Here is a 17,110-nt window from a genome sequence, read left to right on the forward strand (position 1 = left end):
GGCGGGGAGACCAGGCAGAGGGATGGCGCCGGCGCGCGCAGTCCCGCCCGCCTCCCGCTGGGACTGGAAACTGTGGGAGCGCCCATTTTACGGAGCAGGAAACTGAGGCGGGGCAGGGCGCCCATCCATACTGAGGGCCTCGTCCCAAAGTTCCGCGGGGTGCGCGTCTGTTTCTCACTCTTGTGTTCATGTTCCTTCCCTATGCACTTTGTGCAGCGGCGATGTGACAGTGTCTCGGGATATGAGGTGTGGCCTTGTGTCTGGGCGTTCATCTCTGCACCCTGGGGCTCTCCCTGACAAATGGAGGCTGAGGACCCATGCTCGGGGGAGTTACGGAGGGAGGAGAGGAGGGGCTGCAGGCTGAGGTCCGGAAGACGGAGAGAGAGGGGCTGACACTCCAGAGCTCCAGAGACAAAGCCGTTTGGCGAGTTCACCTGGGCACTCTGGAGCGCTTGGGCACCACGAGTCTTCCCAGGCCCACGCTTGGCCGACCTCTTTCATTGCCTTTTCCCAGTTCAGCCTCTCACCAGCCCTGGGCCGCCCGTGCACTTCTGTCCCCAGTGCACAGGTGAGCAAACATGCCCGGGGAGGTTCAGTCCCCACCAGCCAGGGAGGCGCAGGGGCTGGGTTTGAATCCGGTGGCTTCCGGTGCTTGCACAGCATTAATCCCCAACTGTTACGTAACCCAAGGAGTGGGGAGGGGTTAGCAGGGCTCCGTGTGGCTGGAGTGAGCCTTCGGAAATTTCCAGAGAACAGATTTTGTTATCTGGAGGTCCATACAGCTCAGGGACAGGAAACACCCTCTGAGTAGTCACGTGTCCTGGTATGAGGAGCAAGTAGGGCCGCCCTGGGTGTGGGGGACCCTGAGGGGCCAGTGTGTGTGAGTCACTAGGTTTCGGACACCTCCCCAGGACTCTGGCCGCGGGCTGCAGGCCACAGCGCCAAAGGCCAGCCGGGCCATATTCTGAGTCCCCAGTGATGAGGGCCAGGAGGGTCGTGCTGAAGGTAGGCAGCTCCTGGGAGGGGGCTGGGAGGACCATGTCACTGTCACTCTGAATCCACAGAGCACATGGCCACGTGTCACCTCAGGCATCCCTGCTGCCTCTACTGTGTGCACTGTCTGTACTGGGCCATGCACACAGGAGACAGAGCCAGGCCCAGCAAGGTGATCGCGGTCTAAGGGACCACGCAGACATGGCCAGAGCCTCACCAAGCCCACTCAGGCAAGGCCAGCGGACACATGAGGTGGGTGTTGTCCCATCTGGCACCTCAGAAGAGACACTGAGGCCTAAGGAGGTGCATGAGTGGTCAGTAAGGCCGCCCACGAGTGACAGCCCAGCTGGGGTCCCTGCCCCCCCATCTTCCCATGTCCCCTAAGATGCTTCAGCCCAGAAGCTGGGAGAGGTGCCAGGTGAGGCCCTCATGAGCGGTGGGCACTGAGCCGCCCAAACCCCAGTGGCAGAGAAGTCAGGAGACGCTGGCCCTGAGCCTTGAAGCCTGGTCAGCTGATGCCTGCACCAGGGCCAGCAGCCTCCCCGCCCCGTGGCTGCCCCTCGGCTCCCGCCCACCGCTGCATTTTCTGCCTGAGCCTCTGCTGGGGAGCTGGGAGCCCAGGCCTGCACCACTCCAAGCAAGGTCCTCCCCTGCCCTGTCTCCCTGGGCCCCAGTGTCCATGTGCACTGATGGTCCTACACAGCGGCTTGCAGAGGCAGTCAGGGATAAATCCAAGTGCCACCTCCTGTCTCCGAAGGCCCAGGAAGGACAGCTTTGGCTTCCTGGGCCCCGTCACTCTGCCCCACCCTCTCCTTCCCCAGAAAGGGTCCCTGAAATACCTCCTGGTCTGATTCTTCTCCCCCTCCGCCACCACTTCTCTTTTCGCCTCAATCCACTCAACACACATTTGCCAGCAGATGCTGGGGAGGGAGCTAACAGACCCCAGTTTTCTGTGCTGAAGGAACCAGCATTCCAGAAAGGGACAGGAAACAGAGACGGAAGTAGACTGGAAGCCAAGAGGAAAGAAAGCAGGACAAAGAATGACCCCAAGATGGACATCACTGCCTTGGCGGTCACATATCCCAGAGAAGGGTCCCCCTGGACCATGTCTAGATTTATCCACACTTGGCTTGCTTCTGTTTGTCACGGTAAAATTCACCTGTGATGAAATGAACCCTTTCAGGGGGTAAGCACAGTGTTGTCCACACACTCACGACATACAACCATCTCATTCTAGAGCTTTCTTCCCACACAGAAGCCCCGTGCCCGTCAGTAATCCTTGGGTTGGCTGATGCCCCAACATCATGGAGCCGTTCTTGGTGAATGTTAAGGCAGTTTACCCCATCTTCATGGGGGACACTGGGGCACGGTTTGCATGGGGAGCTCAGAATTGGCCTCGCTGACCCCTCTATAGGATTCAAAGGCCAACAGCAGCAAACTGGACCTCCTGCCTGATCCGTGGTCCCCTCCTTGTCCCCCCCCCACTGTGTCCCCCTTCCAGTCTCTGTTCTCCTGCTGACCTGAGATAACTCACTAGACTCAGCAGATTCCCCAGGAGGCGAGGCGGGCAGCTGGGCTTAAAATACCTGCCTCAGGTGGAAGGCTGGCTGCTGAGACAGCTCCGGGCTCCCGGGAGGCTGAGGAGGCTCACGGGGCTGGCCCCCGGCCTTCCGGGAGGTGACCTGTGGGAGGACGTCCCAGGCTGGGAGATGTGACTCAGCCCGCATCTCCTCAAACACTGTGGGCTCTGGTCACGTGTGTGTCCCTGTGAGATTCCAGCCTGACCACATCTGTCTCGGGGATACTTGAGGCCTTGTGAGCAGAGGGGCAGGCAGGGTCCCTGTTGCCATGGTGCCGTTGCCTAGTGACTCTGGTCCAGCCCCTGAGCCCTCGCTTGTTCAGGATCAAGTTTGTCCTCGTCTCTCAGCCTGGCCGTGATATCAGAAATGACACCTTCTAGAAGCTTCCTTCCCCCACGGGTCACCCCTCACCTTTCTCCAGGTTTCTCCACCTGTCTGTCACATCTCTGCTCCTCAGGGCTGTGTCACCTTGCCTGGGGTCTCAGGGTTCACTTCTCAGTCCCCTGGCCCCACCTTCCTCCTGCCCACAACCCCTGAAGGCATGGTCCTGGCCCTTAGCTTGAGCATAAATAGTGGATACGTTTTCTTGTTGTTGTTAAGTGCCATCAAGTCGCCTTGGACTCAGTGACCCCGTGAGGAGCAGATCCGGACCCTGTCCCGTCCCACACCATCCTCCATCCAGGTAAACTCCAGCCCAGCAGTCAGGGTGTCAACCCCTCTTTTTGGGGTCGCTCTCTGCCTCTTCACCTTTGCCAGCATGATGTTTTTCCCCAAGGACCCCCCAGCCCCTCCTGACAACATGCCCCAAGTACGAGAGGTGAAGTTTCACCATCCTGGCCTCCAGCGAGCACCCTGTTTGCACTTCCTTCCCAGCAGACCTGTTTGTCCTGCAGGCCATCCGTGGGATGTCCAGTGCTCTGCCCCAACACCACAGCCCACAGGCACCTATTCTGTCATCCTTAGTCATCGTCCATCCTTCAGGTGTATTTGAAGCAACAGAAAAGGCCATGGTTTGGATCAGATGCACCTTAGTCTTTGAACTTAAGGGGTCAGGGAGGAAACCAGGTCGGAGCCTATTATGCTGCCAGCCTGCAGCTACGCTGATTGGATGCCCTCTGGACAACCGTAGAGAACGTGCCTCAGAATGTCCAGTCCGAGATGAAGGGACATTGACCGCTGGCACAGGTGGTCAGCACCAAGGTGGCCATGGGAGCTGTGTCCTCCGCCGAGCCGGATGCAGCATCGACCTCGATGCAGGCCATTGATCGGCCCTGTCTCCAGTGCCCCATCACCTGCTGTGTGGACATCACAGGCAGAGAATCTGCATTTTCACTGGCATAGGTCCCTTTGCTCCTTGCCAGAGAGGTCACTCTGTGTCCCCTGAATGGCTTTCTGGGACAAGGGGACATTAGTGGGAAAACTGGCTCTTCCCCTGGTCTTCAAAGCAACAGTGGTGCATCTGCTATCGTTCTGCTTTCGCCCCTGGGCCTCCTCTCACTCCCACCCACTCCCTTCTCTCAGAGAAGGAGTCTGGGTGTGACCTCAGGGCCCCCCAGCGATGCTTCACATCACCTGTCTGCCAGATCTTTTTGGCCATGTAAGGGACCTTGTCCACCAGTATCAGGAATTGGAGGGGCTGTGTCTTTGGCACTATGACTCCCTCCACACCTGCGGTTACAGTCTCGTTTGGGAATGGGCTCTCTGTTTATTGTTCTTGAGCAGATGACTTCAGGTGTGGTTTGATCCAGGCACTCGGACAGCATTGGGAATTTACCCCCTGTTTTGGTATCCAGTGGAGTGGCAGAGAAAAGCCAGCAGTGCCAGCTCACACCCTGCCTGCCAGGCAACCCAGGAGAGCAGAGAGCTTCCTCCAGACAGCCGCTGGGCAGAAGAGAGGCACACTCTCATTGGCCCACAAGTTAGACTCCAGCCAATCAGCACAGCCTCGTTCCTATGGGGCAGCGCCCTGCAGTGGGATCCCCCCACACTCCTACCCTTCGATCTAGGGTTCTGGGGAAGCTTTGCTTCTGCAGTGCCTCCCTCCCTCTTATCCCAGAGAAGGTCCACACCTTCTGCAGGAGCCCAGAACAAACGTGCGTGCACCAACCCCATGCCGCCTTGGCACTGCCTTAGAGAGGGGGACAAGGGCAGTCCCAGCTGGGGGGCCTGAGCAGGGAGAGAGAGACCTGGGCTGAGACCATGCGCAGGGACCTCGGGGAGTCAGCACCAGGTGCTGCCACAGGCAGCTGCCCCTGTGTCTGCCTGCACCAGGCACTCTGAGTGTGCACTTGTCACCCTTCTGGGTATGTGCTAACTCCCGCGGGGTTACTGGGGTACCTGCTGGAGTGGGGGGGAAGGCTGAGAGGGGGTACGGGCAAGAAGGGATACCTGCTGGAGTTGGGGGGAGGCTGATGAGGGGTGCAGGCAGACGAGGGGTACAGGCAAGAGGGCATACCTGCTGGAGTGGGGGGGAAAGGCTGAAAGGGGGTACAGGCAAGAGAGGTTGGCCTAGAGCTGAAAGTTCTCCCTTCCTGCCGCAATCCCCTCAGTATTAGAGCCTCCAGGCTGGGTCTGCTGTACACACACGCTGCGGGGAACAGAGCCTGTTGTATACACACATTGAGGAGAACAGAGCCCGTTGTATACACACGCTGCGAAGCGTTCTGTCTGCTGTATACACACGCTGAGCCAAACAGAGCCTGCTGTATACACACACTGAGCAGAACAGAGTGTGCTGTATACAAATGCTGAATGGAACCGAGCTTGCTGTATGCACATGCTGCCTGGCACAGCGTCTGCTGTTTATCTACTCTGCGGGACACAATGCCTGCTGTATACTCACCCTGTGGGGCACAGAGCCAGCTGTATATCTACTCTGCAGGACACAATGCCTGCTGTATACTCACCCTGAGGGGTAATACCTGCTGCACACTCACCTTGCAGGACCCTGCCTGCTGTATACCTTCCCTGCCGGGCACAATATCTGCTGTCTACCCTCTCTAGAATGTCATAGGTCTGGGCATGTCTGAGGGATCCACTCGGCCCTGGGAACACACAGACTCTCCCTCAGCCTTTCCAGCTGTGCTCTGTGAACCCTCTCCAGTCAACCTCCAGGTCTCTGTCCGGCTCAGCTTAACACCCCTCCATGAAGGCCCCGTGACCCTACCTGTGCCCACCCAACCATCCCTCCGTGAGGCCCCCATGATCCTACCTTACCATCCCTCCATGATGCCCAGGTTGCCGACTCCCCCTCTCTGACCGCTAGTCCCCCACCTGGCTCCACCTCTTTTTTAAATTTTATTTTATTTTATTATTTTTGTGTGCGTGTACCGTCAAATCAGATCTGACTGGTACAGGAGGAGATTGCCCCTCCTTCTCCGGCAGAGCATCTGGTGGATTCAAACCGTGCACCTCTGGGGTTGTAGTTGCAGCTTCTTGCCACTAGGCCACCAGAGCTCCCCTCTGGCTCCACCTCTTGATGGTGGCCTGTCCTCCCTCAGCTTCTGCCCCTCCGCAACACTCACTACACACACACACACACACACACACACACACACACACCTCTGAGGGAACAGCCCAGCCACGGGTCAGTATATTCATGCCCGTGACCTCATGCCCCTCTGCAGCCAGAGGACTCCAGACCCAGGTACCTCCCTCTCCCCACCCCACCTCCTTGGTGTCCCACCCACAGCATGTCAGAAGTGACCCCTAGGGTCACGCCTTTTCTCTCAGCCCCTCCTTCCACCCAGCGGCCAGCTGTCAGCAGTTTAGCCAGCACTTCCCGCCCTTCCACTCCCAAAAGGAGCGCCTTGCCCCCAGCCATACCCCAAGATCTCCACAGCCTCGCCCTACTACCTGCAGCTGGAGGGGACTGTTGCCAAAATTCATTGCACGCCTCCCAGCCCTAAGCTCATCTCCACCGCCCCAAACCCAGTGGCCCTCACTGGAGCCACCCAGACCCTCTGGCTCTTCCTCTACCACCTAACTGCAGCCTGAACCCTTTCTCTCTGTTCTCTTTGCTACCTCAACCCCCACCCCGTCCCCCACCACACTGTTCCTTCACTGTCTCCTCCTCCATCCACGGAGGGCCTGGACTGATCCCTCCATTCTGAGATAGGATTGTACCCGGCCAGGCCGGTGACCCGACCACAGCTGCGCGGGGAGTGATGGACTCCGACTCAGTGACTCCACGTCCAGCAGAGCCAAACCCCGCTGGACCTGCGCCAGCCTCCCATTCACTGCTGTGCTGAGCACGTGTGGCCCCGCTGGCTCAGTCCGAGTCACTGTTGTTGTTGTTGTGTGCCCCGCCCCCTCTGACCTAAGTTTCCCGGTCTCTGCTGCAGACTCGCCAGCTCAGTCTCAGCTGTGTGTCAGACACGCTGATACCTGACCCTCCAGCCGGTTTTCAGAGGCAGGACATCACACAGGAGGAGACTGTTCATCTTTCTCCCTCGGAACAGCTGGTGGATTCGAACCGCGTACCTTACAGATGGCAGCGTAGCTTTTTACCACCAGGTCGCCTAGAGCTCCTAGCGGTAGGAAGCAGCGCTGAGATACCGAAGTTGCACGGTTCCAGCTTCTGGAGGGCCTTCCCTTCCGTAGCTGGGGAGTGAGCGACCCACAGAGCCGACCCAGCACTCCTCCCTCGCCCCTGCCCAGTGGTCAGGAGCAAGTGGGCGGCAAGGTGGTCTTCCTGGAAGAGTCACCAAGCCGAACGTGGGCTGAGCCCAGGGGACAGAAGGGCAGCGGCAGGGGCGCCCTCTCCACCCCCCTGTCTCCCAGCCGCGCGGCCGCCAGGGGGCGCCGTGGAGCCACAGCGCGCCGAGCGCGGACTGAGCGCGGACCGAGCGCGCGCGGCGTCCAACCGGGAAGGGGTGGGACGCTGGGGACGCCCGAGGGCCGCCGTGTCCTCATCGGTTCAAGCCCGCGGCCGAGGCTCCGCCGGAGGGGCTGCCGCAGAGACTGGGAAACTGAGGTCAGAGGGGGCGGGGCTCGCAGCGGCGGCGGAGGGTGGGGCGGGCGCGCCCCTCGGTGACAGCAGCGCCCGGGAATGTGCCGCCCGGGAGCGGGCTCTGCGTCCCCGCCCTCGGGCTGCGCTGGGGCCCTGGTAGGGGGTGACGGGGCGGGCACCCCTGACGTCGAAATCAGACGTCCAGAGGTGCCTGTCACAGAGCTGGGCAGCCCTGGGGCAGGGATGGGTGGGGATAGATGGGGAGACCCTCGTTGGAACGCACTCCGGGCGCCGGCGGCGATAGGACAGCGCCCAGGACTCCTGGAACCGTGCAGGGCAACCTCGGGGCGCGCATTCCCGGGCCCTGAGCGCGGCGCCCAGAATAGCCGCCCCAGCGGTCTCCACCCCCTCACGCCTTCCCAAGGGCACCGGGACCCGAATGCCTGGACAGTCGAGCGCGGCGCTGGGGACCAGAGTCAGTGCCCCGCCGCACATCGCGCCAAGGCGCACGCTGGCCGCGCGGGGGCGCACGGGACCGCGCCCCTCTGGACCCCGGCCTGGGTGCACCCCGGGAGGCCTGGTGGGAGGGGCCGTGCCGGGCTCCCCCCCCGCCCCACCCCTCGGGCCCCGCCGCTTCCGTCCGCCCCGGGGCCAACCCGCAGTCCGATCGCGCAGCTTCGGCTGGTAAGTCCCTCTTCCTATCCCTCCACTTTCTCTATGGGCGTCCCGACCCTGGAATGAGTTCCTCCTCCGGCTCCCTGGGCCTCCCTGGGTGGGAAGAGGTGAGGAGGCTTGCTTCTTGGGGAATGCGAAGTCTGGGGAGCAGTAAGAACCCCCTTATCCATTACCCAGACCCCTATCTCGCAAGCCAGTGCTGGGAGCCCGGCAGAGGGGCTGTCAGGCTAAAGCCCTCCTCGCTTGCTCTCTGGCCCTGCCTGCTTCCTGAGATTGCTAGGGTTCTGGGCTCCCCGAGGGCCTGAGTAGCAGCTGGCCTGGCCTGATCTATGGACCAGCCCTGGCCCTCCCAGGCTCTCCGCTGGACCCCAGATCGCACCAGGAACCCGAAGTCCAGTGTCAGAGCTGGGAGGACAGGCTGGGGATCCGTGGGGGCACCTGGCTTTTGGTGTCCAAGGGTTGCCTTCATGTCCTGCCTGTCCTTTCGGTACTGCTGACCTCCAGCCGCCTGGCCCTGGCTCGAGAATGTCCTGTCCACTGTGCACGCTGCATGTGTCTGTCACTCCTTCCCCTGCCAGACCAGGCCAGGGTCACACCGAAGGGGTGGGGCATGGCCAGTGGGCCCATCTTTCCCCCACTGGATGGGGAGACTGAAGCCCAGCTTGCAAACCCCCCATCCCAGCTGCCTCCCACCCCCATTTCCTCCACCAGCCTCAATGGTGGTCTTCTTTGCAGGCCACCCTGGTGCCCCCTCCCCATCTGCAGATGAGGTCATGTGGTGCCAAGTGGACCAGGACCAGGTCACCCCTCCAGCCTCACCCCAATCCTTGAGGCCAGGGTGTGGGGCGGAGTTGGAGGGGGACCCCTGCCAGGATCCTGACCCCTGACCCAGCCCTTCCGGCTGCACCTCTACAGTCATAGAATCATGGATTGAGTCCAGCTGGGCCCCACTGTGCAGATGGGGAGACTGAGGCCCAGGGAAGGGGAGAGGCCGGCCTCCAGCCACGCAGGAAGGTACAAGGACGCTGGGGAGGAGGCCTCTGTGCTCAGTCCTTGTGTGATCCTTTCACACAGCAGACATTTATTAAGCACCGACTGTGTGCATTTCACAACGATAGGCCTCCCAGAGCTTCAGTTTATAGTAACCACAGATAATCGAGTGCCCCCACTTCACTTACCTTATCAAACGGACCCTTCCACCTGTGCTGGAAGGGGTGGCTTCTTCTCAGAGGTGAGAAGTGAGGCTCAGAGAGGTGTACAGGGTTCCCAGGCAGTCAGGGCAGGGGGGCGCTGTCTGCCCCAGCCCTCTACAGGTGCCCTCTCTGTGCCCCAGACCCCGCCCTCCCTGGAATCTCCTGCTGCTTCTTGGGACCCTCCTGAGCTGTGGTCTGGGGGGCAGCGCTCAGGTAACAGGGCAGGAGGCTGAGGGCAGGCGGTGGGAATGCAGCCCGCAGCTTGAGGTCAGCAGCTGGCGCTGCCCCTCTCTCCCCAAGTAGGGTCCGGGGGAGTGGACCCCCTGGAGTTCCTGGACCCGCTGTTCCAGCACCTGTGGGCGGGGCGTCTCGGTGCACAGCCGTCGCTGCATCCGGTGAGAACAGCAGGAGGGGCTCCCGCCAGGCGGGGCTGGAGGGGGTCCCTACCCCTGTCTCTTGCCAACCCAGCCCAGCCCCTGGCCGCACCCTCAGCCTGCCCACACATGCTGTGCCCTTTAATCCCATGGATCCATTGGAATGCGGGTGGGGTTGGAGGGGGCGGTGGCAGACAGCGCCTCTGGGGAGGGGGTCCCTGGGGGCCTGACCACACTGCAGCCACCCTCTCCCCATAGGTTTCCTGGAGAAGAGCCTTGCTGGGGGAGCACTCATGAGTACCGCCTCTGCCAGCTGCCGGTGAGTTCTGCCCTCCTCGCAGACCCCTGAGTCTGCCCCTAAGTCCTCCCTCTTCCTGACCATGCCCGCAGACTCTCCACCACTCTGCCAGACTCCTTGAGGCTGCAGTGGCTGAGGGAGGCGGAATCTGGAGGCCTGCCCTAGCCCTTGACCGGGCCATCTCTGCCAGGACTGCCCTGCCAGGGCTGTGCCCTTCCGAGACCTGCAGTGTGCCCTCTACAATGGCCGCCCTGTCCTGGCCACCCAAAAGACCTATCAGTGGGTGCCCTTCTATGGAGGTGAGCTGCCTGGTTGGTCCAGATGAAACAACTCAGGGTTGGCAAGGAAGATGAGGGATTTGGAAGGCTTCATGGAGAGGTGGGCATTACTGCTAGGGCTTTGAAGGATGTGTAGGAGTTGGTCAAGTAAAGGAAGAGTAAAGCAGGGGCAGAGGAAAACGGGATTAGTTCAGCAATTCAGCACAGAGATGAACACTAATCTGAAGATTTCCTTGAGGCTGTATCCAGAGGACAACAAGCTAGCAGAAATGTTACTGCACTGAGCTGAAAATAGCGAGTTATATAACCATGTGCCCGGGGCAGCGCACCTCCAGATTGAAGGGAGAAAGGCAGCTTCAGCCTCCCAGCGAAGGCAGACAAGATAAGGAGAGCCTGGAATGGAGACTGGCCCCTCCATCAGTCTCATGGAAATGTTTTTGCCCTGAGAACTGGGGAAAATGTTTTTGCCCTGAGAACTGGGGAAAACTTGTCACCTTGTGCACGGAGGCTTGCCAGGGTCAGGTCAGCCTCCATGCCAGCCAGGGGTGGCCCGCAGGCTCAGCGAGCAGGGGGCCAGGGGCAGCTCTGTGGGAGTGGCCAAGGACTGGGGCTGTGGGCCTGTGGGTGGGATGAGGCAGGTGTGGATGTCACATGCAGCCCCGGTGAGCACAAGGGGAAACTGAGGCCTAGGGAGAGTAAGCAGCACATCCAGACAGCAGGAACTTGGTCAAGCTAGACAGACATGTTTTGTTGGGGGCTTACTGAGCACAGGGCCCAGTGCCTGGAAACTGGCAGGTGTTCAGCACGTGTCTACGGATGGGAACATGAAGGAAGGAGGGTAATATTTTCCTTGTAAAAACTTGTCCTATCAGGAATGGATGAATGAGTAGTCCCAGGCCCAGATTCTTGCTGGGCAGAGCCTCAGGGAACTAGAGGCAGCTCTTCATTCCAGTTTTGGCTCTGATTCCACCTCAAAGTGTGGCTTTGGCTGCCTCTGGGCAGCATCTGTCCAATAGGTGTGAAATTCTGAAGGCCACCTGCAGGGGCACTGGAACTCAGATGGTGTCCTTCTGTCCCCAGCACCCAACCAGTGCGATCTCAACTGCCTGGCCGAGGGCCACGCCTTCTACCACAGCTTTGGCCGGGTCCTGGATGGCACTCCCTGCAGCCCCGGTGTGGAGGGGCTCTGTGTGGCTGGCCGCTGTCTTGTGAGGATTTATCCACCCCACCCCACCCTGCCACACCTATCTCCCTCAGGCCCCACCCCAGCATAATTCCCCAGCTCCCTTTCTCAAATCCGACTTCCTCCTGCCCAAATGGGTATCTTTACTCTCTGCAGCTAGTTCAAGTCCACCAGCTGCTCTGTGGGAGAAAGATGGGCAAACTCCTCCTATGTGATTTACAACTTGCAGAAACCCCCGGAGGGTCAGCTGGAAGTCGGTTCGGCCCTGCCTCTTCCACTCTGGGTCCTCCCTTCAGAGGTCCTAACTGCTGGACCCACCCAGCACACTCATCCTAGTTGATTCTGACTCATGGTGACCCAGCAGGATAGAGTCGAATTGCCCCATAAAGTTTTCAGGACTTAATGTGTAATGTGTCAGACTGCCAAACAGGACACAGGCGGTTTGAATCCACCAGCCTCTGTATGAGAAGGTGATACTGTTTCCTCAGGTGAAGATTTACAGCCTCAGAAAACAGGGAGGGTTGCCGCAAGCAGGGACCCACTTGAGGGCAGGGACATGTGCCCCAGTCAGTACATGATATTTCAGTCACCTCATATACATGTAACCATTGGACTGTGGTGTTGGAGAAGAGCACAGTGTATCCCATGGACGGCCAAAAGAACAGACATGTCTTGGAGGTGAAGCCAGAGTTCTCCTTGGAATCAAGGATGGCGAAGGTTGGTCCGGTATAGTTTGGGCATGTTGCTGGGAGAGGCTATTCCTTGGAGAAGGATGTCATGCTTGGAAAGCTGGAGGGTCAGTGAAGAAGAGGAAAACCTTCAACCAGATGGACCGATGCAGTGACTGCAGCCATGGGCTGCACAGTGTGTCAGGGATTGAGAGGTTGGCACAGGACAGGGTTCAGGTCTGTTGTTCATAGTAAGATCGCTATGAATCCTGTTCGACTCGATGGCACCTAACAACAACAATATGTACATGCAAAGGTGGGGCAGTGACTGAGGAGTATCCAAGAATTGATGCCTTGGAATTATGGTGGGAAGAATGCAGAGAATACCACGGCCTGCCCAAAGAAAGAGGCGAGACTGTCACATAACTGGACATGTGACCAGGAGGGAGCCCACCCGGAGGACATCCTGCCTGGTCAAGGAGGGAGCAGGAAAAAGCGGAAGACCGTGGATGAGATGGATTGACAAAATATTGCAACAGTGACTCAAACATAGTGACCCTGGGAGGCTGGTGCAGGACTTGGGGCGCTGAGTCGGAATACAGCTAATGAATGACAACCACATCTTTTAATTATTACTATTATTATTTTTGTGTGTACCGTCAAATCAGATCTGACTGGTACAGGAGGAGATTGCCCCTCCTTCTCCGGCAGAGCATCTGGTGGATTTGAACTGTGTACCTCTGGGATTACAGTGCAGCTTCTTGCCACATTTACAGAGTCCCCTTGTCACATCTTTTTCCCACAGACAGGCTGGTGGGGTGAAGTCGTCACCTTTTTCATTAGCAGTCGCGCCCTTGACCACTGCATCACCAGGCTGCCACTGGACCTTTAGAGAGCCCCTCTCCCAGTTTCTATTCCACCACAGACTCCGCCCCCAACCCGGCCCTGTCATCTTGCTTTAGGCTCCGCCCTCCTGGCTCCAGACCACGCCTCCAAGCCGCCCTCTCCCCTGGCCCCGCCCTCTCTACTGGCTCTGCCCACTCCCGCCCCGCCCCTCCCAGCCAGGAGATTCATGCTGTGTCCCTTCGCCCCCTTAGAGCGCCGGCTGTGACGGGCTGCTGGGCTCAGATGCCCGCGAGGACCGCTGCGGCCAATGCGGTGGCGCCAACGACTCGTGCCTCTTCGTGCAGCGCGTGTTCCGCGATGCAGGTGAGCGCCCGTCCCGTCTTCTAACGGTGCCCTGGGAGCGGCCCCTTTAACTACCCACGGTCCCCGCCCCCCTGATGCAGTGTTGCACATTGATTGGATACGATGAGGCCCAGCCTCTAGGATCTTCATCCCGATTGGAGACAGACAGATCATCCCGCCCGCTTCAGAACCGACCGAGCTTTAACCTCTTCCCTGCTGCATGTTAAAAACCCTAACTCCAGATTCCGCCCGAGCCCTGAACTGGCTAGCCGCCTCATCTTTATTTTATTTAATTTTATTATCTTACTAAATAAATTATTTTATTTAATCTTCACGTCACCCCTACACTCCCACCCCCCAGGCGCCTTCGCCGGGTATTGGAACGTGACCCTGATCCCCGAGGGAGCCAGGCACCTCCGCGTCTCGCATCGGAGCCGCAACCACCTGGGTACAGCAGGGTCTGGGGGGCCATGGGGGTGTCCGGTTACACTGGGGGAGCCGGGGGCGTGCGGCCAGCTCCCAGAAGCCCACTGACCCGTCCCTTGCAGCGCTGATGGGGGGCGACGGGAGCTACGTGCTCAACGGGAACTGGGCAGTTAGCCCACCCGGGACCTACGACGTGGCGGGCACCCGCGTGGTCTACACCCGCGCCACCGCCCGGCCGGAGGAGACACTCCACGCCGCGGGGCCCACTTCGCACGACCTGCTCCTGCAGGTGAGGGGCGAGGTCTCGGGCCCAGCCGGGTGGGGTCCTCGGCCTCCGGGCCAGCTCATGGCGTCTCCCTCCCTCCCCAGGTCCTCCTGCAGGAGCCCAACCCCGGCATCGAGTTCGAGTTCTGGCTTCCCCGGGAACGCTACAGCCCCTTCCAGGCGCAGGCGCAGGCCCTGGGCTGGTCCCTGCGGCAACCGCAGGCGCGCGAGGTGGAGCCGCCGGCGCGCCCCCCGACCACCGCCCCACGGACGCCAGCTGCAGCCCCAGGTGACGGGGAGGTGGGGCAGGGTGGGGGCGCGCAGCGGGGCGAGGCCTGGACCCCTCACCACGCGTCCCCACAGACCCCTGTGCGCCCTGCCCGGACGCCCGAGGCCGGGCCCACCGGCTGCTCCATTACTGCGGCAGCGACTTCGGTGAGACCCCCGCCCCAGCCCACGCCCGCCCCTGCCCGGCCCCCCCAGCGCCGGAGCCCAGCCCCTCCCCGTGCAGCTGGGTGCGGGGCGCAGAGCGCGCCCCCAGCCCCGCTGCTCACAGTCTTCAGGGCCCGCGTCCTCGGCCGTCACCGGCAGGCCCAGGAGACCCGCTACGACGTGCGCGTGCAGCTGGTATACAAGAACCGCTCGCCGCTGCGGGCCCGCGAGTACGTGTGGGCCCCGGGCCGCTGCCCCTGCCCGCCGCTCGCACCGCATCGCGAGTACCTGCTGGCCGCCCGGCGCCTGGTCAGCCCCGACGGCACGCAGGACCGGCTGCTGCTCCCGCACTCCGGCTTCGCGCGGCCCTGGAGCCCAGCAGAGGACAGCCGCGTGCGCCTGCTCGCCCGCCATTGCCCTGTGTGAACCTTCTAGCCAAGGCCCTCGCCCACCAGCGGGAAGGGCAGACCTGCCCAGGCTGCAACGGGCCCCAGCGCCCCTCTTGTCCTGGCGTCCAGGCGCCCAGAGCTTTGTGACTCCCGGTCACACACGTACACCCCGCACGCAGTCACAGCCACTGGCAGGGGTGGCCACGCCAAGCACACCAACTCTAGTTTCCTCTGTTGCCCTGGCTGCCTGGAAGCGTACAGCAAATTCTGTTGGCTTTTGTTCTAACTTCCTGACTTAGAGCCACTGGCCTTGGCAAGCTGTCTAAGAAGCTTTCTAACAAGAATGTTGCATCTATACATCAGTTTCTTTTCTTGCCCTGGCTACAAACCAGAAGTCGAACTCTGCTTCCCTCCCTGACACTAGTCTTCTCTCTCTCTCTCTCTAACACACACCCACACACACCACACACTCCTACACACACCCCCTCAAGTACGCAAAGCCACTGTCGCAGACACCCCCCCCCTATCAAGTACACAGACACTGGCAGACAGGCACGGCACACCCCTTAGAGGACTTGTGTAGTAGAGGCACTGAAACCTACCCATTTCCCCCCTTGCTCTGGCTCCCAGGAAACTCAAGAGTAATTTTGATGCCATTCTTGGCATTTCCGGTTGATTTTCTTCCAGTTACTACTGCTCTCATTTAATTTTCACAAACACTTTCTTTTTTAGTGAAGTACCCCCTTGACACACACCTGGCTGCAGAAATTTCAGGGTGCTGGCAGGACCAGGCCCTCAGTGTTCCCCTCCCCCCCACCCAGCCCCACCCTTGCATGTCTGACCCCTCTGTGGTGCTGGGTGGGGAAGGTACAAGGACCAAGGCAGGTGGGGATATGGGACTTTTCTAAGCCCCTTCTGGGGCCATCCATGCACCCCAGGACCAGCCAGAGGGTCCCTCCGGCTGGGATGAGCCCCAACCCCATCACCCACCTGTCTGGCACACCGTCCTGTGGGGTTGCCCCCCCTTCCGCCCCTCACCCTGAATGCAGGTGACTCACGCTGTTTGTAGGGACAATCTGCTCTCCCACACTATCCGTGGTTGTGTCTTTTTCTGGGATGCAGGCGGGGACTGGGGCTGGGCGTGAGAGTGGGGTGCAGGGCAGAGGGAGTAGGGCAGAGCAAGGGTCTTCCTCTGAGTCGATGGCAGTGTATGAAGTCCAGGTCTGGCCCAGTCCAGCTCTTGACCTTCAGCTGGGCCCCACACCCTCCCTGTGACTCAGTTTTCCAAACTTCCAGCAAGTATTCTTGGTTCCATCAAACACACAGCTCGCCTGAGCCTCCCCTTCCTGCGCTCGTGCATTCCAGCTTTATTGAGCTCTTACTGTAGGCAGGGACCTCCACTGTCGTCTGCAGCAAGGTGCTTGGGGGAGGGTCCCCAGGGCCCAGCCAGGGGGGAGGGGGGTGCCGCCCGGGAGGATGAGTGGGGCCCGCGCGCCCCCTGCTGGAAGCTCCGTAGCACGACAAGGCAGAATTTGACACGCCCCACTTTGCCCGCACCCTCAAGTGCCCTGAAACCCTCCCTGCTTTCCCCATCAGCCACCTCACACTGGCCCTGCCACCCACAACAACCACGTTGCCCTTGCCGATCCCACAGACACTCTTGTCCCCTGTGCTACTGCTACATGCAAAGATTATTAGGTGGGGGGTGGTCACTTTGGTCTGGAGCTCCTTGGGGTCTCAAGGACTCCAGATGCTTCTGTGCCCAGATATCTAGGCCAGCTAGGGGAGGCGGAGGAAGGGATCTGCACGGGGGCTGCCAAAGCACCCGGAGAACAGGCAATGGGAGGTCCCACTGGGAACAGACCCCAAAGTCAGAGGCTGTGAAGATGGACAACAGGGTGGAAAGATGGTGGGACTCCCCACGCGGGGGGCATCCCCACTACCGGGTCACTTGGGGAGAGATAACCTAGTGTCCCTTGAGCAATGACTTCCCTGGGGCTCTGGCGCTGGGCAGTCATTGGCTGGTCATGGGCATGTGACAAGCTCAGATGAATGTGACCCTCTTGCTTGGTGCCTTAGATTTAAAACAAATACTGAACAATTTAACTAGAGTATCTGTCCATTTTAAAGCTCCTCTGTATCAGCAAAGATATTTCATGTGGGAATTTGCATTAACATTCAGCTATTTGGATGGATGGATGGATGGATGGATGGATGG

At 60.1% G+C, this 17,110-nt stretch overlaps 2 protein-coding genes across 2 annotated transcripts in view; one reads left to right on the plus strand and one right to left on the minus strand.

Moving 5' to 3' along the window:
• PLK5 (polo-like kinase 5) overlaps positions 1-3,835 on the minus strand; it is an 18,612-nt gene extending 14,777 nt beyond the window's left edge. The window contains exons 1-4 of the mRNA XM_006897994.1: positions 3,770-3,835; positions 2,580-2,675; positions 904-1,052; positions 132-360 (exon numbers count right to left, since the gene is read on the minus strand). Coding sequence (XP_006898056.1) covers positions 132-360; positions 904-1,052; positions 2,580-2,675; positions 3,770-3,835 — 540 coding nt within the window. The remainder of the gene's footprint in view (positions 1-131; positions 361-903; positions 1,053-2,579; positions 2,676-3,769) is intronic.
• Positions 3,836-8,666: 4,831 nt separating this feature from the next.
• On the plus strand, positions 8,667-14,929 carry ADAMTSL5 (ADAMTS-like 5). The gene is made up of 12 exons (XM_006897995.1): positions 8,667-8,686; positions 9,533-9,605; positions 9,696-9,787; positions 10,025-10,085; positions 10,255-10,363; positions 11,423-11,550; positions 13,291-13,402; positions 13,743-13,829; positions 13,930-14,096; positions 14,177-14,360; positions 14,435-14,506; positions 14,628-14,929. The coding sequence occupies exons 1-12, from the start codon at positions 8,667-8,669 to the stop codon at positions 14,927-14,929; spliced, it is 1,407 nt and encodes a 468-aa protein (XP_006898057.1).
• The last annotated feature ends 2,181 nt before the right edge of the window (positions 14,930-17,110 follow it).

Source organism: Elephantulus edwardii, unplaced genomic scaffold (genome assembly GCF_000299155.1).
Source record: "Elephantulus edwardii isolate Elephantulus edwardi_28Jun2011 unplaced genomic scaffold, EleEdw1.0 scaffold00217, whole genome shotgun sequence".
Classification (NCBI taxonomy): domain Eukaryota; kingdom Metazoa; phylum Chordata; class Mammalia; order Macroscelidea; family Macroscelididae; genus Elephantulus; species Elephantulus edwardii.